General features: G+C 50.9%; 1 protein-coding gene across 9 annotated transcripts in view; it reads right to left on the bottom strand.

Annotated features, from left to right (window-relative positions):
• Positions 1–25,829, bottom strand: part of PC (pyruvate carboxylase) — a 112,435-nt gene that overhangs the window by 19,793 nt on the left and 66,813 nt on the right. For all 9 annotated transcript variants that reach the window (XM_054441744.2, XM_054441750.2, XM_063671673.1 and 6 more), the window contains 7 exons: positions 3,687–3,822; positions 3,351–3,535; positions 2,979–3,144; positions 2,718–2,863; positions 2,441–2,558; positions 1,967–2,118; positions 528–646 (listed from right to left, as the gene is read on the bottom strand). In XM_054441744.2, coding sequence (XP_054297719.1) covers positions 528–646; positions 1,967–2,118; positions 2,441–2,558; positions 2,718–2,863; positions 2,979–3,144; positions 3,351–3,535; positions 3,687–3,822 — 1,022 coding nt within the window. The remainder of the gene's footprint in view (positions 1–527; positions 647–1,966; positions 2,119–2,440; positions 2,559–2,717; positions 2,864–2,978; positions 3,145–3,350; positions 3,536–3,686; positions 3,823–25,829) is intronic.

Here is a 25,829-nt window from a genome sequence, read left to right as displayed (position 1 = left end):
CAGCCACTAAAAGTATTCAGAGACAATTATGGCCTGGGGAAATACCTTCAACAAATATTAAATTTGAAAAGTAGAATAAAAATTCTATATAAAACATCTCTATTGCATCAAACTATGTCTCTAGTAAAGCAGGTAAACCGGGAAAGGAGCAAACCAAAGACAACCGGAGATGCCTGGGTTCCAGCGCCAGCTGTGTGACCCCGAGCAACTCTCCAAATGTCTCTGAGCCTTGCTTTCCTCCTCTGACAGATGGGAGCACCTGGGCCTGAGCAATCGGGAGTGTCCTGACAGAGAGGAGGGCTGTCAGTCATTTTTATTTGCTCCTTTGTGCTGATTTTTATAATAACCATGTAATGCTTTTAGAATAATGACTTTTAAAACACTAAGTACCTGGATCCCCATTGCTCTCCACCAACGTGGGGAGTGAGCAGGGCCCCTGGCTGCCCCCAGGAGCCACTTTGCCTGCACTTTATGCAAATCCTAGAAGCCACGCCACCCGCCCCGCCCACCCGCCCGCCTGCGCTCACTCGGTGATCTCCTCCGTGACCGTGTGCTCCACCTGCAGGCGGGAGTTGACCTCGATGAAGTAGTGCTTGCCGTGCCTGTCCACCAGGAACTCCACGGTGCCTGCATTCTCGTAGCCCACCTGTGGGGGCGGCCGCGTGAGCAGGGGGAGCACAGGCAGGGCCTGGGCGAACTCACTGGACACAGGACAGGGATTCCGTCCCACCCACTGGGTTGGTTCCGTAAAAGAATGGCCTGTGGCAAATCCTGCCCCTACAGATGGCAGGCAGACCCCAGGGCCCGGGTCATGCTCCTGCCTGGACACATCCCCCAAGTAGTCCACTGGGCTCCAGGGTTCCCGGAGCCACAGATGGCTGCACAAAGCTCATCTGGGACGAGACATGGGCAGAAGCCCCCGCCCACCCCAGGCTCGGCACCTTGCCCTACTGCCTCCTGGGCTTGCCTGCCAAGGCTGTGTCATCCACTCAGACCCAGAGACCCAGGCCTCTCCCAGCCTCTGCTTCTGCTTGGAGGTGTTTTCAGAAAGTCCCCTTCTAGTCTACTGCGCAGTCACCTCTGGCCACCACCACCCAAATAAATTCATTTGAGAGGTACCGACAGATAATGACTCTAACTCAAATTTCAGCCCTAATTCCAGTTTCACTTTTGGTCTCACCAAAACAACAAACCAGACTGAATCACCTCCCTTAAACCTGTTATGGAATGTGAAACAGTATAAGCCAGTAAATAAGACCTGACTTCAGCGCAACTCTGGTCAATGGCTCACATTAGCTGTGGCTGAGGCCTTGCTGCAGAGTGCGCACCCCGGCCTTCAGCCTGGGGAGGTGACACATCCTCCGCTGCCTGTAGGCCGGGGAAGAAGAGGGGGCAGGACCCCGCTGCACGCCTGGCCACAGCAGGTGCTCTCCAGGCCAATCCTGGGGCAGGTCGCTGTGGGGAGATAGCTTGCCACCTCAGCCTCCTCCACAACCCAGGACCCCCCGACCAGAGCTCCCAGAAGAGCAGAGATGGGCAGAGGGTGCAGAGCAGGAAACAGATCATAATAAACATGATGTAGGAGACAGAAGCACATGAGGACTGCCTTCATAATGGTCCTCAATCTTGACAGAATCCACGGAATCTCATTCTCCTGATGACAGGGATGAGCTGGTGCCACAGAGAAGCCAGGTCTGTGTAGCAGCAGGGCTGAGGAGACAGCTGGGGCTCCTTCCCTCCCTCTTCCCAGCCATTCTGGACTCTAAGCTTGGCCTCTGGGCCAGTTGCCTCAACTGCACATGGAAAGGATGCCACGGACCCACTTCTGGCCCCCAAGAGAGTCCTTCACCCTCTTTTCCCCATCCCCAGTCACTCAGGGTTCCCTTCCCCCACCAGCGCCCCACTGTGAGGCCTGCTGGCCTGTGAGCACAGGCTCCTGTCCCAACACGGGAAGCCCACCCTTCACCTGCTTAGCGAGTTTCACAGAGTCGCCAGTGAGCCGAGTCCGAAGCTGCGGGTCCAGGTGGGCGGCGGGGGCAATCTCAACCACCTTCTGGTGCCGCCGCTGGATGGAGCAGTCTCGCTCGTACAGGTGCAGGATGTTCCCATACTGGTCCCCTGGGGAGGGAGGTAAACTGGGCTTAGCTTTTACTGGAATCTACACGCCTCCTAAATGCCCCTGTCACCCCCACATAACCACTGTGGCCAGTCAGTGCCGGCTGCCAGCGGTACAGAGGCTGCCAGGAGAGACACCAGCACCACCAAGCCTGTGAGGACCAACTGCCAGCTCGGCCCCTAGAGCCCACTTTCCAGAGTCCTCTGGAAAAGCACCCGACAGGCCCCAGGGCTGTCCCCAAGTCCAGCCGCTGTGACCCCACCAGGACTGGGCCTCTCAGCTCCCGCCTCCAGCTGCCCCAGGCGGGGCGTTGGGACCACTCACCTAAGATCTGCACCTCGATGTGGCGCGGCTTCTCGATGAACTTCTCCACGAACAGTGCCCCATTCCCAAAGGCGGCCAGAGCCTCTGAGTAGGCCCGGGTGTAATTCTCCTCCAGCTCCTGCGAGGGCGGGCAGGGGCCAGGCAGACATCAGACCCCACAGTGCTACCTCTCCCCTGCCATGAACCCCACCCACTTTCCAGATCCCTTGAGTGGTCCGCCCCTGCCCCCATGGCAGGCTGCCCTGCTCCGCTCCCAGCCCTGGGCATCTTCACTCACTTCGTAGCTGTGCACGACCCTCATGCCACGCCCTCCACCCCCATAGGCCGCCTTGAAGATAATGGGGAAGCCGTAGGTGTTGGAGAACTCGTGGGCCTCATGCAGGGACGTGATGGGGGCGTCTGTGCCAGGGACAACGGGAACACCTGTTGGGAGAGAGGTGTGGGGGAATCTCTGTAACAGGCGGGAATCACTGCCACCCCTCCCTGCTGGACCCTCTCCAGGCTGTGGGGCCACCCCTTGCTTGCCCGTTATATTCACCCGCAGCAATGGCGATGGCCCGGGCCTCCACCTTGTCTCCCATCTTGCGGACCACTTCTGGGCTTGGCCCAATAAACCGGACCCCTGCATCCTGGCAGGCCTGGGCGAAGTCTGCTCGCTCAGAGAGGAACCCGTAGCCAGGGTGCACTGCATCTACGTTGTTCTCCTGCGGGTGCGGGTCAGAGAGAGGACGGTACCCTTCAGTCCCTTCCAAGGCCTCGGCCAGCCTCTTCCCCTGCCTAACCTGCTGAGCTGCATCCATTTACCCACCGACGCACAGAGGCGCTGAGCACGCCAGCCTCAAGAGACCCCCGCGGCAACTAAGACTCCCTGGTCCCTGCTGTCCAGGCCCAGCCAGGCTGCTGGGCTCACCTTGGCCACCTTGATGATGTCTGGGATGTGCAGGTAGGCCTGCACGGGGGCCAGGCCGCGGCCGATGAGATAGGCTTCATCTGCTTTCTGCCGGTGCATCTGGCCCGTGTCCTGCTCAGAGTAGATGGCTACGGTGCGGATGCCCAGCTCCGTGCAGGCCCGGAACACACGGATGGCAATCTCACCTAGAGGGCAAAGAAACGAGAAGTTAGATTCCTAGGTCCTAGGAGAAGCAGAAAGGGGAGTGGGGAGCCAGGGCCTGGAGGCAGTGAGTGGGAGAACACCAAGGCTGGGGCTGGCCACAAGGCTCTTCTCACCAGCCCCACTGGTGCTCACCTCTGTTGGCCACCATGACTTTCTTGATGGGCTTATACTCCAGGCGCCGGACATTTGGGGAGGCAGCGGGGGCGGTGGAGGTTCGGCGGATTCCCAGGAGCCTCAGGCCCCCATGGACTGTTCGGAACTTCAGCATCTGGGGAGGGAAGTCAGAGCCCAGGTTAGTGCAGACTCAGCACTGAGGCTCCCCAGAATGAGTGAGGGCCCTTCCCAACCCCACAGTGGCACACACAGAAAGGCTAGCACCATCTACCTCCTGGATGCCTGGCCAAGCCCAGCATTTCCTGGCTCTAGAGAAGGGAGCAAATCCAACCCCAAATGGAGCCCCCAGCTCACCCTGATATCCTTAACTGTGATTTTACTGTTGTAGAGACAGGGTCTCCCTATGTTGCCTAGGCTGGTCGCAAATGATCCTCCCACCTCAGCCTCCTGAGTAGTTACGACTACAGGTGTGAGCTGCCGTGCCCAGCATAATATGCACTATAACTTTTAAAAGTATCAGGTCGGCCCATCCTGGCTAACACGGTGAAAACCCCGTCTCTACTAAAAATACAAAAAAAAAAATTAGCCGGGCATGGTGGTAGGCATCTGTAGTCCCAGCTACTCGGGAGGCTGAGGCAGGAGAATGGCATGAACCCAGGAGGCAGAGCTTGCAGTGAGCCGATATCATGCCACTGCACTCCAGCCTAGGCGACAGAGCGAGACTCCGTCTCAAAAAAAAAAAAAAAAAAAGTATCAGGTTGGGCGCGGTGGCTCATGCCTGTAATTCCAGCACTTTGGGAGACCGAAATGGGAGGAGCACCTGAGGTCAGGAGTTCAAGACCAGCCTGGCCAACATGGTGAAACCCCACCTCTACTAAAAATACAAAAATTAGCCGGGCATGGTGGCACACGCCTGTAATTCTAGCTACTCAGGAGGCTGAGGCATGAGAATCGCTTGAACCTAGAAGACAGAAGTTGCAGTGAGCTGAGATTGCGCCACTGCCCTCCAGCCTGGGCGACATCAAGACTCTGTTTCAGAAAAAAAAAAAAAAAGTATAATACTTCAGGTTGGGCACGGTGGCTCACGAACCTGTAAACCCAGCACTTTGGGAGGCCAAGGCAGGTTTGTGTGAGCTCAAGAGTTTGAAACCTGCCTGGGTAACATGGTGAAACCCTGTTTCTACAGAAAATACAAAACTTAGCCGGGCATGGTGGCACACACCTGTAATCCCAGCTACTTGGGAGGGTGAGGCAGGAGAATCACTTGAGCCTGGGAGTTGGAGGTTGCAGTGAGCTGAGATTGCACCACTGTACCAGTCTGGGTGACAGAGCAAGACTCCATCTTTAAAATATATATACATTTTTTATATATATATATTTTATATATATTATACACATATATATAATAATTATATATATACATATATAGTGTATATATATTATATATATACATATATAGTGTATATATATTATATATATACATATATAGTGTATATATATTATATATATACATATATAGTGTATATATATTATATATATATTTAAATCAACCGACAAGCAAGACTCCATCTTTAAAATAGATATATTTTATATATATTATATATATTTTATATATTATATATAATTTTATATATATTATATATATTTTATATATATTATATATAATTTTTTATATGTTATATATATTATATATTCTATATATATTATATATTATATATTATATATTATATATATTATATATTATATATTCTATTCTATATATTATATATTCTATATATTCTATATATATATTTTATATATTCTATATATTATATATTTTATATATATTCTATATATATTATATATATTTTATATATATTATATATATTATATATTATATATTATATATTATATATTATATATTATATATATTTTATATATATTATATATATTATATATAATATATTATATATAATATATAATATATTATATATAATATATTATATATAATATATATAATATATTATATATAATATATTATATATAATATATTATATATATTATATAATATATTATATATTATATATTATATATATTATATATTATATATTATATATAATATATTATATATATTATATATTATATTATATATTATATATATTATATATTATATATTATATATATTATATATATTATATATTATATATTATATATATTATATATATTATATATTATATATATTATATATATTATATATATTATATATATTATATATTATATATATTATATATATTATATATATTATATATATTATATATATTATATATATTATATATTATATGTTTTATATATATTATATATATTATATATATTATATATTATATGTTTTATATATATTATATATGTTTTATATATATTATATATATGTTTTATATATATATTTTATATGTTTTATATATATTATATATATGTTTTATATATATTTTTTATATATATATATATTTAAATCAACTGGCGAAAACTTATATCCCTGAATGCAGAGAGGCTTCAGAGGTTGGCCAGTGCTTCATTTGTAAAATGAAGGAAACCAAGGTGCAGTGGAGACTAAAAAGACAGCTGCCCAGCACAGAGCCCAAGCCAAACCAGATGCAGTCTTTTCACCCCTGCATCTGGGCCTCATCTAACCATCTGATTCATTTCTTTTTTTTGAGGTGGAGTCTCGCTCTTGTTGCCTAGGCTGGAGTGCAATGGCACGATCTCCGCTCACTGCAACCTCTGCCTCCCAGGTTCAGGCAATTCTCCTGCCTCAGCCTCCCAAGTAGCTGGGATTATAGGTGTGCACCACCATGCCTGGCTAATTTTGTTTTTGTTTTGTTTCTTTTCTTTTTTCTTTTTTTTTTTTTTTTTGAGACAGAGTCTTGCTCTGTCACCCAGGCTGGAGCGCAATGGCACGATCTCGGCTCACTGCAACCTCCGCCTCCCGGGTTCAAGTGATTCTCCTGCCTCAGCTTCCCGAGTAGCTGAAATTACAGGCACCCACCACCACGCCCAGCTAATTTTTGTATTTTTAGTAGAGATGGGGTTTCACCATCCTGGCCAGGCTGGTCTCCAACTCCTGACCTCAGGCGATCCACCTGCCTTGGCCTCCCAAAGCGCTGGGATTACAGGTGTGAACCACCACGCCTGGCTGTATTTTTAATAAAGATGGGGTTTCACCATGTTGGCCAGGGTGGTCTTGAACTCCTGACCTGAGGTGGTCTACCCGCCTCGGCCTCACAAAGTGCTAGGATTACAGGTGTGAGCCACCACAACCGGCCCATCTGATTCATTTCTTAGAAAAAGTTTAAAACACTTGACTCAGCCATTTTGTTTTAAGTAAGGAACATAAAAACCTACTCAAGAAATGAAACAAATATTGCAAAAACCTTAGTGCCATATTATAGCCAACAACCTAGAAAAGGGGAAATAAAGACAGAAGAAAAAGAAAAGAGAAGAAACAAGGAAATAAGTAGAAGAAAGAGAAGAGGAGGAGGAGGAAAGACCCACAGCCAGGGGAGGAAAACAGCAAACCCCACTAGGGGCAGACCCTATGCCAGGTACAGTTCTAGGCCTTAGGAGTCGAGAACACGACAGTGAAGGGTTCTGCTCATGGAAGATAAATGGCAGTGAAAGGAACAAAGAAAAGAAAAACAAGACACAAATAACATTTCAGATCACAAGTGCCTGGAAGATAAGAAACAGGTGACATTTTGCGAATGATCTGGGGCGGGTGCAGGGGTTTGGGGGCTGGATATTAGAAAAGGCCTCTCTGAGGAGGGGACACAGAAGCTGGGACCTGGATGGGGAGAGGAAGTTGGCCACGCACAGATCCGCAGAGAAAGCTCCAGGAAGAAGGGACAGCGATTGCGAAGTTCTCAGGAAGAACAGGCTTGGTGCTGTCCCGAGAGAGGGAAGTGTGAGCCCACGGCCTGAGGTGGGGCTGCAGCCACGGAGAGGGCCCAGTGGTTGAGGCCTCCCTTGAGCCATGGACAGGACGGGAGGGACATGATCGATGCACAGTGGAAAGGATCTCTCTGGACTGGTGAGCAGCGGGGCTGACAGACAGCGCATGTCTGGGGCAATTCGGAGCCTGAACTGAGAGACACGGAGCCTCTGACAGGCAGAAGCCGTGGGGGTCAGGGTGGGGCTTAGGAAATGTCTGGGCTATGACAGACAAGATTCGTCGAGAGACCCACCATAGAAAGCAAGGTAGAGGAAGAAATCCTGCATGGGTGGGCGGAGATGACTTTTCCTGCTATAAGAAGGGCAAGACAGAAAAGGCAGGGCTGGGAGTGAGGCAAGCTCACAGACGGGAAGAGCAGGGCCAAGAACCTGGGTGGCATCACAGGGGTGGTGGTGCCTGAAGCCAGGGAGAGAACAGCCTGGGAGAAGTGGGTCAGGCCTGCGTCTTTGGGCCCACTGGAGTTGAGAGTCTGGCCGAGGAGGAAGAGCCAAGAAGGAACCCGGGGGGATGCCTGGAGGAGGGAGGGACGCACAGGCCGCTGGGCAGAAGCGAGCGGCTCTCAGGAGGATGGGGTGCGAGCTGGGCAGAGCATGACTCCCAGAGGCAGGGTAAGATGGGGCCACTGCGGTGACCAGGAGGCACAGGTCACACCCGGCTATGGTGAACATGGGTAGAGTAATCTTGCTGGGCTCTGGGCTCCTCCTCTTTCTAAAATATACCTTGTCCTTATTAATTGTACAGTGGAGAAACCTAGCGGACACCACGGTGACCGAGAGATGAAGGTTAACATCACTAGCACCGAAGAGACACCACACACCTCCTGATGGGGTTCCCGCCGCCGTGCACGGCCTGAATTTAATCAGGAGAAAGCAAGGGGCAAACTCAAATTCAGGGAAATTCCACAGAATAACTGGCTTGGACTCTTCAAACATGTCAAAGGTCGTAAGAGACAAAGACGCAAGAACGGTTTCAGATGAAAGGAGACCAAAGCAACAATGGCGAGAGCCACACACGATCCTGGATTGGATCCGGGTTTCTCTTGCTAAAAGGACATCAGGGGACAACGATACAATTTAAATAAGGTCTGCAGGTGAAAGAGGATTGCGTTGATATCAATTTCCTGATCTTGATCACTGGACAGTGGTTATGTTAGAGAACATCCTCATTCTTAGGGAAAAACACTGAGGAACTCAAGGGTCCAGGAGCACCACGTCTGCAATTTACACACACTCACATGTTCAGGGAAAAACAGGAACAATGAAGCAAATGCTAGTATTGGGGGAGCTGGGGTCAGGGGCATGAGAATTCTTTCTTACTCTTGCAACTTTACGGAAAAGTCTGAAATCATTTCAAATTGACAAGTGAAAAAAACCATACCCACCGCTAATGCCGCTGGAGGAGATAACCTTAGGGAGTGCATGGCCCAGCACCTGCTGCTCAAGAGGTGCCGGGAGCACCAGCGAGGAGCTCAGGTGTGGAGACACACCCTGCTCGGAGCAGGATGAACGTCAGACATTATCACCCTGCTATCTCCCACACGCAGATCTACAATCCTTTAAGCCCTGCTCCAGGCGGGTTATCTGATGCTGCCCACGAGGAGGACAGGTCTTTCCCAGCTGGGAGCAGGCGGCACTGGCATCCGAGAGCAGGTGTGGGGTGTAAATCTCACCCTCCTCCTGGGCACCAAATGTCTACTCTGCTCAGTGCTGGGAAAGGCCATGTCAAAAGAGCTCAAGTTACCACATAGGGCAAAGTCAGAAGAGGCGAGGGGAGCCTTCGGGACAAGCACAGCAACAAAACAGCAAACACAAGTGGCTCTTGAACCCATGAGAAAGCAAGAGATTCAAAATACAACCATGAGGTGCCACTCCTGCCTGGGAGCTTTGTAAATGCAGTGCTGAGCGCTGGGAAGGCCTTCAGGAGGCGGCCCGCAGGCACTGCTGAGCATCGGGGCAGCTTCTCCGGGAAGCTGTTTGCAAAGCTTATCAAGAGTCTTTAAGATATTTATGCCCAGCCAGGCGTGGTGGCTCACGCCTGTAATCCCAGCACTTTGGGAGGCCGAGACAGGCGGATCATTTGAGGTCAGGAATTCAAAACCACCCTGGCCAACATGGTGAAACTCCGTCTCTACTAAAAGTACAAAAATTAGCCCAGCATGGTAGTGGGCACCTGTAGTCCCAGCTACTCGGGAGGCTGAGGCAGGAGAGTTGCTTGAGCCTGCGAGGCGGAGGTTGCAGTGAGCCGAGGTCGCGCCATTGCATTCCAGCCTGGGAGATAGAGCGAGACTCCATCTCAAAAACAAAACAAAACAAAACAAAAAAAGCTGGGCACAGTGGCTGACGCCTGTAATCCCAACACTTTGGGAGGCCAAGGCGGGTGGATCACGAGGTCAGGAGATGGAGACCATCCTTGCTAACACGGTAAAACCCCATCTCTACTAAAAAACACAAAAAAATTAGCTGGGCGTGGTGGCGGGTTATGCCTCTGAGCCTAGTCATTGCTATTCCAGAAATCCAACCCCAGGAAATATTCCAAAATGAGAACCAAGATGTACGCAGAAAGATGTTCAAAACAGCATTATTTACAACAGCAAATCATGAGAAGCAATTTAAAGATTCCACACCCTGGCTCCCACAGACATTACGTAACCATTAACAATGATGTGTTTGCACAGGTTTTGATGACATGGGAAATGCTTGTGATGTAATGTGAAGCCAAGAAAATTTAATGGTAAACAACATGATCTCATGAAGTTTTTTTAAAGCAATGGCAACAACTGTAGGACTGCTCGCATGCCACCCTCCTCACTCCCACGTGCTATGGAATTGCTGTAGAGTTGTGTTTTCCTTCTTCTTTATGCTTTTCTATATTTCCATATGGAAAATTTCCATATTTTCTCCATTGGGGATGCATTATTTATAATTAGAAAAAAAAGAAGAAATATACAGAAGGGACAGGAAGAGCTCCGCAGGAAAAGGCGAAGGGAGCTCCTGCTACACCGACTCCTTGGGTGGGAGGACTTGGCTATGTGTCTCCCAGGAGCCTAGCACCCTCCCCTCCTCACCTGCCGGCCTGCCTATAGGTGAGCAGCCTCACGGCTGGCAGCAGCCCACTGGCACCTAGATTCTCAAACCTCCAGGGCAGTTTCAAGCTTTTTCCAGGGAGCCCCAGTCCTTTCCTCCCACCTGGGTGGGTTTACCCTGCGACCACAGGGGCACTCACCCATGGTTTGTGGGTAAACAGGTCATTTTTGTTGCTCTCCTCCCCTCTCCACACCACACACACTCCCCACTGCCTTTTCCATGCAAAGAAAGAGATTTCCTCAGAAGATATGCCAAAGGCCGGTCACCTCCGGAGCCTCTGGAAGGCTGCACCCTGCCCCGGAGCGTGGCCACCAAGTGTCTGCTTAGCTCAGGCAGGAAAATGATGGAGTGCTGACACATCGCCGCCCCCCTCGGTGGCCCCTCTCACGTACATTCTTGCATTGGATCCTCATTTTTTCTTGGTGGGTAAAGGATTCCTTAGCAGTCCCACTCCACCAAGAGCCGGAGGCTGTGGGCAGTGGGGGCGCACAGGAATGCCTCCGTGAGTCCTTGTGTCCTTCAGAGGGAAGCGAAAGCCTAGACCTGAGGCCAGGAGGACTGTCCCTGGGGCACGGGAGCTCTTTGGGTGGCAGCGTGCCAGGCAGATGTTTATGGAAGGGAAAAGGTCAGGGCTCTTCAGCTGAAGTCAGAGCAGGGAAAAGTGGAACAGAGAGTAGCCTCCTCTGGGGCACAGCCCAGCGCAGGCCCACAGTCCACTGGCCGGGGGCTGCCCCAGCTCCATGGTTTGGGCACCTCTGAGGCCCCAGCTTTCACATCTGTAAAACGGGGTTCCACCAGCCCACCCTAAGCAGGTCATCCTGGGTGTCGACTGAGACAGTACAGCTGAAGCGCCATGCCTGGGTGACAAACATCAGCTGCTGTCACTATCTTCCCAACTCCCTCCCCTCCCAGATGAACAGAGGGCCGGGGAGGAAGACCCCGGCCCCACACAGCTGGAAGGCCCACACACTTGGCGCCGTCGCACTAGCACCATGATGCAGCTCCATGCTGACGTCCCCACAGGCCAGGCCGTCCTGGTGTGAAGGCAGCACAGGGAGCCCACCCACCAAGCCAGGCTGACCACGCACCCAATGCTTAGCAGAGTTCATTGAATAGGGGAGCCAGCAGGTGCGATGCCCACACACACTTGGAGCAAACACACAGGCCCGAGGACACCGCGTGCTTTTGCCAATACAGAAACCTGTCCCCAGCGTTCCTCTGCAAAGGAAGACCCACCTCAAACAAAAGCAGTTGGGGGTGTCAGGTGTTGCAGAGAGGGGGGCACCTGTCCCAGAGCACTCACCCTGCACCGGCCTTCAGTGCACAGAGGAGGGTGTCTGAGGAGCCACAGACAGCTGCTCTTCTGCCTGAGGTCACTGGCCCAGAATACAAAGTTCCCCAACACGAGGCTGCTGGAGGCCTGGGCTGCAATCAGGGGAAGGGGCACCAGTGAGCCTAGAGGCTGCGAACCTGAGGCCTAGAGGCTGGCATGGGCCGCCGGCTGCAGGGCGGTGGAAAGTTGGGTCACGCAGAGAGTAGCTGATCCACAGCCCACAGCCTGCTCCCTCCGCCCCCTAGGGACCTGGCAAGATGATGAGCGAGGTGGTCTGAGGCAGGAGGCAGCCAGAGAGGGGAGGGCAGGTTTCTGTGATGGATTTGGGATGTGCTGCCGAGTGAGGCGGAAGACACGGAAATGTTGGCCAGCAGGCAGCGTGGGGCCGGGGAAGGCTGTCAGGAGCTGCTGTGAATGACGGAGGGTGAGGGCTGCACTGCTCCTCAGAACCTAGGCATGGCCCTGGAGCTCAGCTCACCGCTGTGGTCACACAAGACCCCTGCCACCAACCTGTCTCCCCCTGTCCCTCACACAATGCCAGGCACGGATGGGGCCCAACAGACATAAAGATGAACTGAAACACCACTGCATTCCCAGGGCACCTGCACCCTTCCTAGAACTTGGTTAACCCAGTTTTTCCTTATCGAATGGCACTGCCTTCCCAAATCTGAAACCCAGGCCTTTCCAGAATCAACATCGGCTGGGAGAAACCGCACTGTAAGATGGGCGTGGCCCCCTCACACCACCCTCTCTCCAGGAAGCAGGGTCTTCAAGGTTGTGGTGGAATAAGCCGACTCTGGGTGTGCTGAGCTTGAGGGGTCAGGGATGGTTCAAAGGGAGGAGCTGGGTGGGCAGACTCCCCCTGCTCCCCAATACCAGAACATTCTCCAAAGCTGAAGGGAACAGGGGCCTCTGCACAGCACTTGGGGTATAGAGGAAGGAACTCCTGCAGTTGGAGGCGCGTATGGAGACCCAAGGAAGTGGCAGCAGAGGGTGGGAGACAGCCTTCCCGAGACCCCCAGGAGCCTTGCCTCTGGTATTAATGACACTCCCGGTCCTCAGGCTGTACGAAACCAAGCCCAGACACTCTGGAGTATGCTAGCCTCTCACCTCACAATGGCACATTCCCAGAAAGTGCCACCAGCCTGCAGCCCTTCTGGCTGGCACCATTCTAGGCACTTCCTGCCATCTTCACAGCAGGACACAGAACAGGCGATGGCCAGGCACAGGAAGCAGGGAGCAGCAATGGCTGGGGCCAGGCTCCCTCTGCGGTCCCATGCTGTGCCCTGCTTTTGGGTATTTGGTTGGTGGATGGCAATCAAGAAGTCCTCAAGGTTGTCAAGTTTGGCTGAGAAGCTTCCCTGGAAATGCAGAGGGCTTTGCTAACAGAGCCGTCTCCTGCTCCCTCGAGCTGAGCCGCAACTCTTCAAGGGAGGCTGCTAGAGCCCCAGGTGTGAAGGGCATTCTGGGATGCTGCCAGGGCCAGCAACCAGCTCAGGTTACAGTTACACGCCTCGGGGGATGCCACTGTCTTGCTTGCTGCTGGTGATACACACAAGCAAAGCTCTCCCTTTCTGACCTCAGAAATGGGGAAACAGTAGTGAGTGAGTGAGAGAAAAGCAACCACCATCACCCAAAGATCCTTCACCCTGCTTTCCTCTCCAGAGAGCTGACAGCCCAGAGACCCATTTGCTATTTTCTGCAAATGCCAGCTGACAGATCCCTTTTCTTGGCCTCGGGTTGTGCATAAGAGACCAAGAAATAAGACAGCTTTGACTGTCACTTGGGACGTGTAAACAACTCCTTGCAAGCAGGAATGAGCTACAGTGAAGCCAGTAGTGTGTGGGGCACCTGCTTCCTCCCCTGCTGCCTCTCGGGTGACTCCACAGCTTCTACTTCCCTCCCAGCTTCAGCTTCAGATCAATAACTCAGCATTCCCCTTCCAGAAGGGAGTCAGGAAGGCACCTACGACAACCTGCAGGCTGAGGCAGGGCGAGGGCCTGGCCGTCACCTGCCCCGCTCCTGATAGAGCTGCCGCTTCCATAGCACACAACACATACTCACTGAGCTCCACCTGTGTGCCCGGCCGGTGCCAGTGGAGGAGGGCACAATGGTGGGCAGTGACCTCAGCAGAGCCTTGCTCCTTGCCAGGCAGGGGCCACTGTGGCTCTTCACACAGACTCACTCAGTAACCCTCAGAGCCCCTGATCACCTCCCTGTACAGGTAAGGAACCAGGTGCAGTGGGATTAAGTGATGCACCCAGGCCACCAGCAGAGCCGGCCGGGAGCCCGCTTTATATGCCCCCCTCCAGAGCAGGAGCTCGGACCCATCAGAGTTGGCCTACGGACTCTTCACTCAACTAAAGGAGTAAGTCACGGCTTTCATCAGGACCACAGTGTGACAGGCACTTGGAAACCAAAATACCAAAACCAAGAACCCCACTTCTGATAAAACTGTCTGTCACTGGCCTGGCCTCCAGCAGGGCCGCCAGTGGCACTCAGAGCTTCCCACCGAGAGCTGACGAACAATGTCGGCAGTCACATGTCCCAGATAAGCCAAGGCAGTTTCAATTTGTCTAATAAATCATCAAAATGTCCCTGAAATCCCACTACTTCAGACCTGAACTACATCTCCCAGGATGCCTCTTGCAACCAGAAGGAGCACAGAATCCTGCTGTCAGGCTGTCATCACCCAAATTTTGTTCCAGACAACGTGGCCCCAGTGCTCAGCAGCCTTGCCGGGGACCAGGGCAGGGTGCCACCTAACAGCTGCTGCAGCTGAGGCCCCGCATCGCTTCGTCCTACATATTCCTGTCCTCACAGAGCATCTCCTGCAGCCTCCGAGGGCAGCAGTGGGCGAGAGGCCGCAGAGGAAGGGAAAGGCCAGGCCCTGCTTCAGGGGCAGGTGGCCAGCAAGTTGGTTCTGAAAGCCCAGCAGAGCACCTGGGTCCCTCAGCAAATCCTCAGAGGTGTGCTGGAGAGCAGCAGAGGGCAGAGAAGAAAGAAGTGCGGTTCAGAAACAGGCCCCAGAAACCTCCAAACCAACAAAGCTCCACACATCTACTTCCTATGGGCCCAGCTGCCCCCAGCACCAGCACCCGCACCAGGCTGTGCGCCTATCCCCAGCCAGGCTCCACAGCTGCCAGTGAAAGCAGGTCAGAACCAGAAAGAAAGAGCTCTTGGCAGAGCACTCGGGGCTGCGGTGGTGGCAGCTCTGACGGATGGGGCCGCTCTCCCCAGGCGGCTCTGCTCTAAACGTGTCCGATGGGCCCCAGGGCTGGCAGCCAAGAGGGACAGATGAAAGAACGACTCCACCTGGCTCTCAGGGCTGCCACGGCTGATATCAAAGCACCCAAGAGAGGACAGACTGAGGTTGAGATTTCTGGGCGGGGGGGTGGGCAGAAGGGGGGACGCTGGAAACAATGCAGGTGACAGACACAGAAGACAGGAGAGAGACAATACCAAAGACGGAAACTGACACAGCACGGGTGCTCGCCGAGGCTCAGCTGGCCGGGCTCTGGGCCCCCAGGAGCGCTGGCTGCTCCGAGTGGCACTGCCGCGAGGAACAGCAGTGAAGAGCGCCAGCAGGGCTCCTCATCGCCCTGGCAACCCTCCATTCAAAGGAGCAGCCGAGGGGGAAAGGGTGGCACCAAGGCGGCTGGCGCCATGGTCTCGGGACTTGTGGACTGGGGGACAAAGGGGGCCTCAGAGAAAGCAGAGTGAGGGGTCCCGAGGGCCTACAGTGAGGTGGCTGCTCCATCCCAGCCTCCCTGGAAAGCAGTGAGAATTTCAGGGCCAACACTGCCCCCTGGTGCACGAGGAGCCAGCTTCCTGCCGACCCTGCAGCATGGGGTGTGGGCAGGGCTCACATGGGAAGGTCACTTGTCCCCATTCCTCCACATCCTATAGGAGTAGGCTCAGGAATGCCTTCCCCATATTCCCCGGGCAGCCACCTCTCTCAGCTCTGTCCTTGTCAGTGCCCCACCGATCGTCCTGCTGGGGGGGGGGGGGGGCTCTCCATGAGGTCTCTGTGGCGTCTGTGTCCTCAGCAAACAGCATTTAATGTTACAAAGATTTGTTGACCCGTCTTGTCTCCCTTAATAGACACTGTTAGGGCCCTGGGCACAGGATCCCTGGTCTCTTTTGTCCCCACATCTCCCTAGCACTCTGTACAGTGCCTAAGACCAGAATTAAATAAATGTCTCAGGGAATGAATCAGTGAACAAATACTTCAGGTCACAATGAGGTTGCAGAGTGGCATGAGGCTGTTAAGATTCACCGTGAGGCGCGGTGGCTCATGCTTGTAATCTCGGAACTTTGAGAGGCCGAGGCAGGGGTATGACTTGAGTCCAGGAGTTTGAGATCAGCTTGGGCAACATATTGAGATCCTGTCTCTGCCAAAAAATTAAAAAAAAAACTTTTTAAAATTAGCTGGGTGTGGCCTGGCACGTGGCTCATGCTTGTAATCCCAGCACTTTGGGAGGCTGAGGCGGGTGGATCACCTGAGGTTGGGAGTTCAAGACCAGCCTGACCAACATGCAGAAACCCCATCTCTACCAAAAATACAAAATTAGCCGGGCATGGTGGCACATGCTGTAATCCCAGCTACTTGGGAGGCTGAGGCAGGAAAATTGCTTGAACCTGGGAGGCAGAGGTTGCGGTGAGCTGAGATCGTGCTGTTGCACTCCAGCCTGGGCAACAAGAGCAAAACTCCATCTCAAAAAAAAAAAATTGGCTGGGCATGGTGGTGTCCATAGATAGTCTCAGCTGCTTGGAAGCCTGAGGCAGGAGGATTGCTTGAACCCAGAAGGTTGAGGCTGCAGTGAGCCATGATGGTGCCAGTGCACTCCAGCCTGGGCAACAGAGCAAGACCCTGTCTCAAAAAATAATTAATCAATTAGTTAAAAAAAAAAAAGATTTACCTAGAAATATTATGGAGCATTCAGACAAAGATTAGTAAGGCTTGGCCCCTCCTGGGAACAGCACACACACTAGTGGGACACACAAGTGTCCCATACATATCGCTTAGAGCCCAGAGTGATGTTGACAGGGCAGAGAAAAGGTCCGAAGGACAAGGTCAGCAAAAAGCACCTCCCAGACTAATGCAGAGTGCCCCTGTGCCCCCCACACCCATATGGTGAAACCTTGATCTTGGACTTCCAGCCTCCATAACTGTGAGAAATAAATGTCGGTTGTTTAAAAGCCACCTAGCCTGTGGTATTTTGTCACTAAAGCCCGAAAGGACTCAGATGCAGCCTGGGAATGGGAACCAGGGAAGCTGAGTCTCAGGGCTGCGAGGGGTGACAGAGGCTAGGGGCACCAAAGACTCAATTCTAAACAGGACTGGACAATCTTTGCAGGTAGGAAGATGCCAGGACCCAGCAGACACTTGCAGGTAGCCCAGGACGTTTCCTGACCCTCTTCAGGCCACCCCACCCCGCTGGAGAGCTACACAGGACCTGCTCCCCACTCAATTCCCCTCATTCCAAGATGACAGGACATGAATGCTGGCTGGATTAGAGAGGGCCTCCCAGAGGCCTCGGGGACTTCGGGACCTGTCAAGCTCAGGACAAGTGGGTGTCACCCGGTGTTAGAGGTTGAATTGTGTCCCCCACCAAAAAAGATACACTGAAGTCCTAACCCCTAGCACCTAGGTCAGAATGTGACCTTATTTGGGCCGGGCGCGGTGGCTCACGCCTGTAATCCCAGCACTTTGGGAGGCTGAAGTGGGCTGATCACCTGAGGTCAGGAGTTCAAGACTAGCCTGGCCAACATGGTGAAACCCATCTCTACCAAAAAATACAAAAAATTAGCCAGGTGTGGTGGCAGGTGCCTATAATCCCAGCTACTTGGGAAGCTGAGGCAGGAGAATTGCTTGAATCCGGGAGGCAGAGGTTGCAGTGAGCCGAGATGGCGCCATTGCACTCCAGCCTGGGGAACAGTGAGACTCTGTCTTAAAAAAAAAAAAAAAAAAAAAAAGTGACCTTATTTGTAAAAAGGGTAATCAAGTGAAAATAAAGTCATTAGGGTGGCCCTAATCCAATATGCTTGGTGTCCTTATAAAAAGGGGGAAATCTGGACACAGACACACACAGAAGGAAGAAGATGTGAAGACACAGGAGATGATGGCCACGTGACTGGAGTGAGGCATCTACAAGCCAGGGAAGGCCAACGACTGCCGGCAAACACCAGAAGCTGGCAGTGGCCAGGAAGGACTCTCCCAGAGCCATCCGAGAGAGCACGGCCCTGCTCACACCTTGATTTGGGGCTCCTGGCCTCCAGGTGTGAGGCAACAAGTCTCCGTTGTTTTCACCCAGCTTTTGGCACCCTGTGATGGCAGCTGTAGGAATCTAATATACCCAGGTTGCCTACAAATAACCAGAACCTATACAGACCCTAACGCCAGGGGCTGGACAAGCACAGTGATGGTAAAAATTCCCCCTTCTCTCATCCGCTCATCCTGATGCAGGCTGCAGCGGTGGCTTTCAGAACATGTCGCTATTTGGGACTGTGATGGGCTGGCTGGGGCAGGCTGAGTGAGAGGCAGCAGAGATGAGAAGTGAAGGGTGATGAGGCGGGCGGCGCCTGCGTGGAGAGCCAGGCAGAGTTAGCAGGACGGCCTGAAGGAAAGACTCCAGGCGGGGAGGAGGAAGGGATGTCCAGAGGGAGAAGAGGGGAGGGAGGGGGGCAGGTGGAGGAGGTGAAGAGGTCCAGGTGCTGGGGCAGCTGGAGCAAAGGCAGATAAGGCAGGAAGCAAACAGCCTGGCGTGGCCCGCTGAGGCAGGGAGTGCAGGCAGGGAGAGGAGCCCAGGGGCTGAGCCTGAGACTCAGTCCAGAGCTAGTGAGCCCCACCAGCAGCTTGGGCGGTGTCCTCAATGTCGGGATGCCATGGAAATACCAGGCAGCAGGGAGACAGATTTGCAACTGAGAGGGACCACCACTCTGGCAGCTCTGGGGAAGCTGGATTTGAGAAGGAAAGATGAGAAGTAGAAGGTCAGCTAGGAAGACGTTCTAATGTGGGCAAGAGACAACGAGGACCTGAACTAGTAGGAATGAAGAGGGACTGTGCCAAGAAATACTTAGGAGGTGGCATCAACAGCACCTATTAGACGGGAGGCAGAGAGGCAGCAGGGAAGGGTGGCCCTGGGTTTTAAGGTGAACGATGGCAACACCGAATTAAAGAATGTGAAGCCAATGTGGGTAGAAACAGTGACTCAGCTTTGAACCTGAAGAGTATCCGGCTGGAAGGAACAGACAGCTAGACAGTGAGTCTCCTGTGTAAAGAGTTCTGAGCTGCAGAGACCTGGGAGTCATCCCAGCCCGCTCCAGAGATGAAGGCAGGAAGGCACGCTGCTAGGATACGTCGGTGTCATGGTGCACGCCCCTGGCTTCAGAACCTAGGGTCCTGCCTTTGACCACTGTGCCACAGCATCTTTCCCAAGATACAAGGCTCCAGCCCCGGCCATCAGGGCTGGCCCAGGAGGTGAGGCGTCACATGGCTGTTGGGGAATGAGCGGAAGGTCCTCTCGGCTCCACAGAGTGCTTACTGGGCTCTTTTCCAGGCAGCGAACTGGAAGCTTCCATTCCAGGAAACCAGAAGTCCTGCAGCTACTGGCATGCAGTGGGCTCCCCAGGGAGCCCCGTCTCATCTCCCAGTGAGAGGACCAGGGGCCAACAAGCTCCACCCCAACCCAGACTTGCCAATGGGTGTTGGTGTCTCATTTTTCAGTGTGAATGGTCAGCGAACCACCACCAGATGTTTGAGGAAATGACCAAAAAATTCACCAAAACAAATTGGGATTTTTAAAAAACAGGAACGCTGAGGAGAAAAGTAATATAGAGAACAGATACTCAGAAAAACTATAATTTATCTCCTCAGAGAAACAAGAAAAGCTATTGCATCCATTAAGTAAGAGGCGGCAGCTATTTTAAAAAGGCAACAAGAAAGAGCTCTAGGAAATTAAAAATAGAGTTGCAAAATTTTTAAACATAATAAATAGAAGAATTAGAAGACAGTTTGGGACATTACCCAGAAAGACTAACATAGGAAAATAGGAGAAAAGATAAGAAAATAAGAGACTCAGTCCAGCAAGTCCAGCATCCAGCTGCCTGGGACTCCCAGAAGGGGAGACGAGAGAGCCAGGGGCAAGGGAATCCTGCTGGAAAGTCTCCCGGGACCGAAGGACGTGTATCCATGTGGAGAGGTCTCGGAGCGCCTGGAGTGATGCCAAAAGTCCCACCCGGAAAAACGATCAGAAGGGGTCTCATAACCTTCTTGTATTAGTTCCCTGTCGCTACGGTAACAAATTACCACAAACCTGGTGTCTTAAGACAACAAAAACATATTCTCTTTCAGTTTGGGAGGCCAGAAATCCAACATCACTTTCACAGGCCGAAACCAAGTGAGGGCAGGGCTGCGCCCCTCCGAGGGCCTGTGAGGAATCCCTCCTGAGTCTTTTCCAGCCTCTGTGGCTGCCGGGCTCCTTTGCTTGTGGCCACATCACTCCCATCTCTGGCTCTATCTCCACATCGCCTTCTCCTCGGCATAGGTCTCTGTCCTCTAAGGACACTTGTGATGGCATTCGGGGCCCACCTAGATGATCCGGGATCACCTCTCCAGGTCAGAATCCTTCATCACATCTGAAAAAGCCCTTCTTCCTTCTAAGGTAACAACTAGGCTTAGGACCTGGGTATCATTGGGGGCCATCTCCAGCCTACCACACTTCTGAAGACCAAGGGTCACACACAACTGTCTTCAGCAGTGACATAGAGCCAGAAGCTTCTGGAGTAATGTCCTCCAATTTTGGAGGGAAAATGCTTTCCAAGCTGGAGTCCTCTATCCAGTTAGATTACTCATCCAGTGCGGGTGAAATACCAATCTTTTGAGACACGCCAGGCCTCGGGCGGTGTGCCACCTGTGAGCCTGTGTGCCCAAGAAGCTCAGGGATGGGCAGGAACAAAACAAAGGAGTAAATAAACCAAGAACAAGGAAGACAAGGGATCCAGGCACCTGGGCAGCCAGCACAGAGGAGGCAAAGGGAACTCCCAGGGCGATGAGGAGGGAGGCCCAGGCAGCTCGCTGGCCGCAGGCCTGGAGACCCACTAGGCACCTGGACAGCAGCTCCTGGGGATGTGGCCTTAAATAAACAAACAAAAAGGCAGATTACCTGGTGTCTCTGAAAGAATGAGGAGGAGATGGCAATGTACAACTTGTCTGGGGATGAACATCAACTCCAGGAAAATGAAAAGTTAATGCTACCATAATAGACACTCTGTATTTTCCAATGTGAATATTAACTTAATGTCAATAATGTAAAATCTTGGCTGGGTGCAGTGGCTCACACCTGTAATCCCAGCACTTTGGGAGGCCCAGGTGGGCAAATCACAAGGTCAGGAGTTCGAGACCAGCCTGACCAACATGGTGAAACCCCGTCTCTACTAAAAATACAAAAATTAGCAGCGCGTGGTGGTGCACGCCTGTAATCCCAGCTACTCAGGACGCTGAGGCAGGAGAATCTCTTGAACCCAGGAGGCGGAGGTTGCTGTGAGCCGAGATCGCAACACCGCACCCCAGCCTGGGTGACAGAGTGAGACTCCATCTCAAAAAAACAAAACAAAACAAAACAAAAATGTAAAATCTGAAAATGTACTTAAAAGTGGTTCTATATAACCATGCAGGGTGAAGGGAGGGAAAGTGGGTACATGTGTGGGGTGGGTTTGAGGTGGGGAGGCAGTAAAAGTGGGCTCAATCTTCCATCAAAGGAGACCACTAAACAGAGAAATGCCGTGGGAAATAGGAGTCGCAGGGCAGCCTCTGGGAGGCACTCATGGGGAGGGCAGTGGGACAGGGGTGGCGGGGGCAAATGAGCCTCAGGGTACAATCTGACTTTCAGAAGTGTCCACATGTATTATTATTATTTGAGAGCGTCTCACTCTGTCACCCAGGCTGGAGTGCAGTGGCGCGATCTCAGCTCACCGCAATCTCCACCCTCCCAGGTTCAAGCAATTCTCCCGCCTCAGCCTCCCGAGTAGCTGGGATTACAGGCACCCGCCACCACGCCCAGCTAATATTTTTGTATTTTTAGTAGAGATGGGGGTTTCACTACATTGGCCAGGCTGGTCTCCAACTCCTGACCTCAAGTGACCCGCCTGCCTTGGCCTCCCAAAGTGCTCGGATTACAGGCATGAGCTACCGCGCCCAGTCTCACATGTATTATTCTGATAAAATAAAAGTTAAACTTAACAAAAGGGAAAAAAAAAACACACTCTGCAAACAGGTGCAGTTCCTTTGTGATTCTTCCTAATCCCATTCCGGGTCCTTTTCTCCTTTTCTCCCAGGGGGCCCGCAATGCAGAGTTACTGCTTCCTCTTTGTTGATTTCACCTGGATATTTGTGTGCCCATAACCATATGTTCTAATTTTTTTCATAAGTGATACAATCATTTTAACTTGTTTTACCCAATATATATTTGAAATCTCTCCACCTTAATACAGTAGACCTACCTCACGAATGACTGTACAATGTTGCATTAGACATATCGCAATCTGTCCATGCCGAATGAGGGACTGCTATTGCCTGAATGTTTGTGTCCACACCAAATTCCTATGTTGAAACCCTAACCAATGTGGCAGTGTCAGAAGGTGGGGCCTCAGGGAGAAGATTAGGGGCTGGTGGCAGAGCCTTCCTGAATGGGATTAGAAGCCTCACAGAAGAGATCAGACAACTCTGTTTCCCCTTCGTCCGTGAGAACACAGTGATCTATGAACCGGGCAGCGGGCCCTCAGCAGACGCCGAATCTGCTGACACTTGATCTTGCACTTTCTGGTCTTTAGAGCTGTGAGAAATGCATTTCTGCTGTTTAATGAACCTATGGTATTGTGTTATGGCAGCTCAGACTAAGGCAGCAACAAATAGATTGTTTCCAATTTTTTTTTTTTTTTTTTTTGAGATGGAGTTTCGCTCTTGTTGCCCGGGCTGGAGTGACAGAGTGAGACTCCATCTCAAAAAATAAATAAATAAATAAGGCAGTTTCATTTTTTTTTTTTTTTTTTTGAGACGGAGTCTCGCTCTATCACCCAGGCTGGAGTGCAATGGCGTGATCTTGGCTCAGTGCAACCTCCGCCTCCCGGGTTCAAGCGATTCTCCTGCCTCAGCCTCCTGAGTAGCTGGGACTACAGGCATGTGCCACCATGCCCGGCTAATTTTGTATTTTTAGTAGAGATGGGGTTTCTCCATGTTGGTCAGGCTGATCTCGAACTCCACTCCCGACCTCAGGCGATCCACCCACCTCAGCCTCCCAAAGTGCTGGGATTACAGGCACGAGCCACCTCCCCCCCGCCACGGTTGTTTCCAATTTTTAGCAATTAAGAACTGTGTTGTATAGGCTGGCAAAATGATCATTGCTGAAGTTGGGCAACAGGTACATAGAGTTCATTATACTATTTGCTCTATTTTTGTGTCTATGTAAAAGTAGTCAATTAAAAGTGTTAAAAAATGAATAACTTTGACCCCATATAGAAAATGTACAAAAATTTCTCTAGGACATATACCTAGAATTGGAATTGCTGCATCAGACAATAGGCATGGGTTTTTTGTTTTTGTTTTTGTTTTTGTTTTCAGAGTCTCGCTCTGTCACCCAAGCTTGAGTGCAGTGGCACGATCTCGGCTCACTGCAACTTCCGCCTCCCGGGTTCAAGTGATTCTCCTGGCTCAGCCTCCTGAGTAGCTGGGATTACAGGTGTGCACCACCACGCCCAGCTAATTTTTTTTGTATTTTTAGTAGAGACAGGGTTTCACGATGTTCGCCAGGCTGGTCTTGACCTCCTGACCTCAGGTGATCTGCAACCTCAGCCTCCCAAAGTGCTGGGATTACAGGCATGAGCCACTGTGCCCAGCTAATAGGCAAGTTTTTTTGTTTTTTGTTTGTTTGTCTGTTTTGTTTTTTTTTTTTTGAGACGGAGTTTCACTCTTGTTGCCCAGGCTGGAGTGCAATGGTGCGATCTCAGCTCACCGCAACCTCCGCCTCCCAAGTTCAAGCGATTCTCCAGCCTCAGCCTCCCGAGTAGCTGGGATTACAGGAATGCGCCACCATGTCCGACTAATTTTGTATTTTTAGTAGAGATGGGTTTCACCACATTGGTCAGGCTGGTAGTGAACTCCCAACCTCAGGTGACCCACCCACCTCAGCCTCCCAAAGTGCTGGGATCACAGGCGTGAGCCATCGCACCCAGCCAATAGGCAAGTTTTTAATATCAATATTGCCAAATAAGTCTCCAAGGTAGTTATCCTAATAATTTACACAGCCACTAGAAATACAACAGAATGTCTATCTCCCCACATCTTTACCGACTCTTATATTGTTAGACTTTGATTTCTGTCAACCTTGTAAGTATAAAATGGTATCATTTGAATTTTCAGTCCCCTGATTATTACTGAAGTTGGCTATTTTCTTATGATTGTGGACATATTTTTAGGTTTTTCCTTTTGTGAACTGCCTGTTCACATCATTTGCCCACTTCTCTGCTGGGCTGGTTGTCTTTTTCTTACTAAGCTGTAATAAATCTTTATGTATTCTAGGCATGAATCCATTCTCTTATACCCGTGGCAGATGCTTGGGAGGATATTTTGCAAGTTATAGGAAGAGGAAGGGGAAGGAGTTGAGAGGAAATGATAAGTTGAAGAAGGAAGAGTGAGAATAAAAGGTGGGGCGAGTCCGGGAACAAGGAAGGCTGCGAGGCTCGGGTGAAAGACTGGCCTTGAACTAGATGAAGAACACTTCCTCTGAGACCAGAGTGCCTAGGAGTTCTGGGACAGTCTCAGTTGTAAAACAGCCAGGGCTTGGCCACAGGTGTCACCTAATACACTGACTCAGCCAGGGCCTGGGATGACTAAGAGCTTTTTCAATGTGACTCATCAAGGCTGACAAGCACAGACATTCCAGAAGGCACAACCAAAAGGGCAAAGCAACAGTCCAGGCAGGTCAGCCTGTAGAGACAAGACTTCCTACTGACATCCAAGCTACTCGTTTGCCACAGCTGCTCCAAGAATGGGAATAATGAGTGCAAGCTGCATCAGAGATGACAGAGATTGAACTTTAAGAAAAATGTCTGGCCAGCCTGATCAGCAAAAGATACAGATAAGAAAAAGCAGTGCCATTTCCCTCTGAGGGAGTTTTACAAGAATTTAGTCTTCTGAATCAAGAGATTCTTCTGGAATAGCAACATGTTAGACTGAGTCTATAAGAGATGGCGTGAGTTTCTGCTGTGATTAGCTGACCTTGGAGAAGAGACACACAGCAGTTTTCAATCTGTATTTTGGCAAGTTCCTACATAACGCTCCTCTAACATTCTTCCTTTAGAGGAAAAAAGCAAAAGTTAGGCACATTTGGGATTTAGATATTAAGGATGTTTTCATTTAAAATATAACATGAATCTGAGATTTTGAGCCCTCAGGGGGCCTGGCCAGGGAAATGAGAGCAGCAAGGGTGTTGCTTCAGCCTCCTCCCATCCCCCTGATTCTTCCCAAGTAAGATAAGGCTATGGGGCCAAGTGCTGAGAGATGAACACATCTACTTTTTTTTTTTTTTTGGAGACAGGGTCTTGCTCTGTCGCCCAGGCTAGATTGCAGTGGCATGATCAGAGCTCATTGCAGCCTCGACCTCCCAGGCTCAAGTGATCCTCCCACCTCAGCCTCTCTAGTAGCTAATTTTTTAATTTTTTGTAGAGATGAGGTCTCACTATGTTGTCCAGGCTCGTCTCGAACT

Source organism: Pongo pygmaeus, chromosome 9 (assembly GCF_028885625.2).
Source record: "Pongo pygmaeus isolate AG05252 chromosome 9, NHGRI_mPonPyg2-v2.0_pri, whole genome shotgun sequence".
Lineage (NCBI taxonomy): Eukaryota > Metazoa > Chordata > Mammalia > Primates > Hominidae > Pongo > Pongo pygmaeus.
This window is presented reverse-complemented; position numbering and strand designations above follow the sequence as displayed.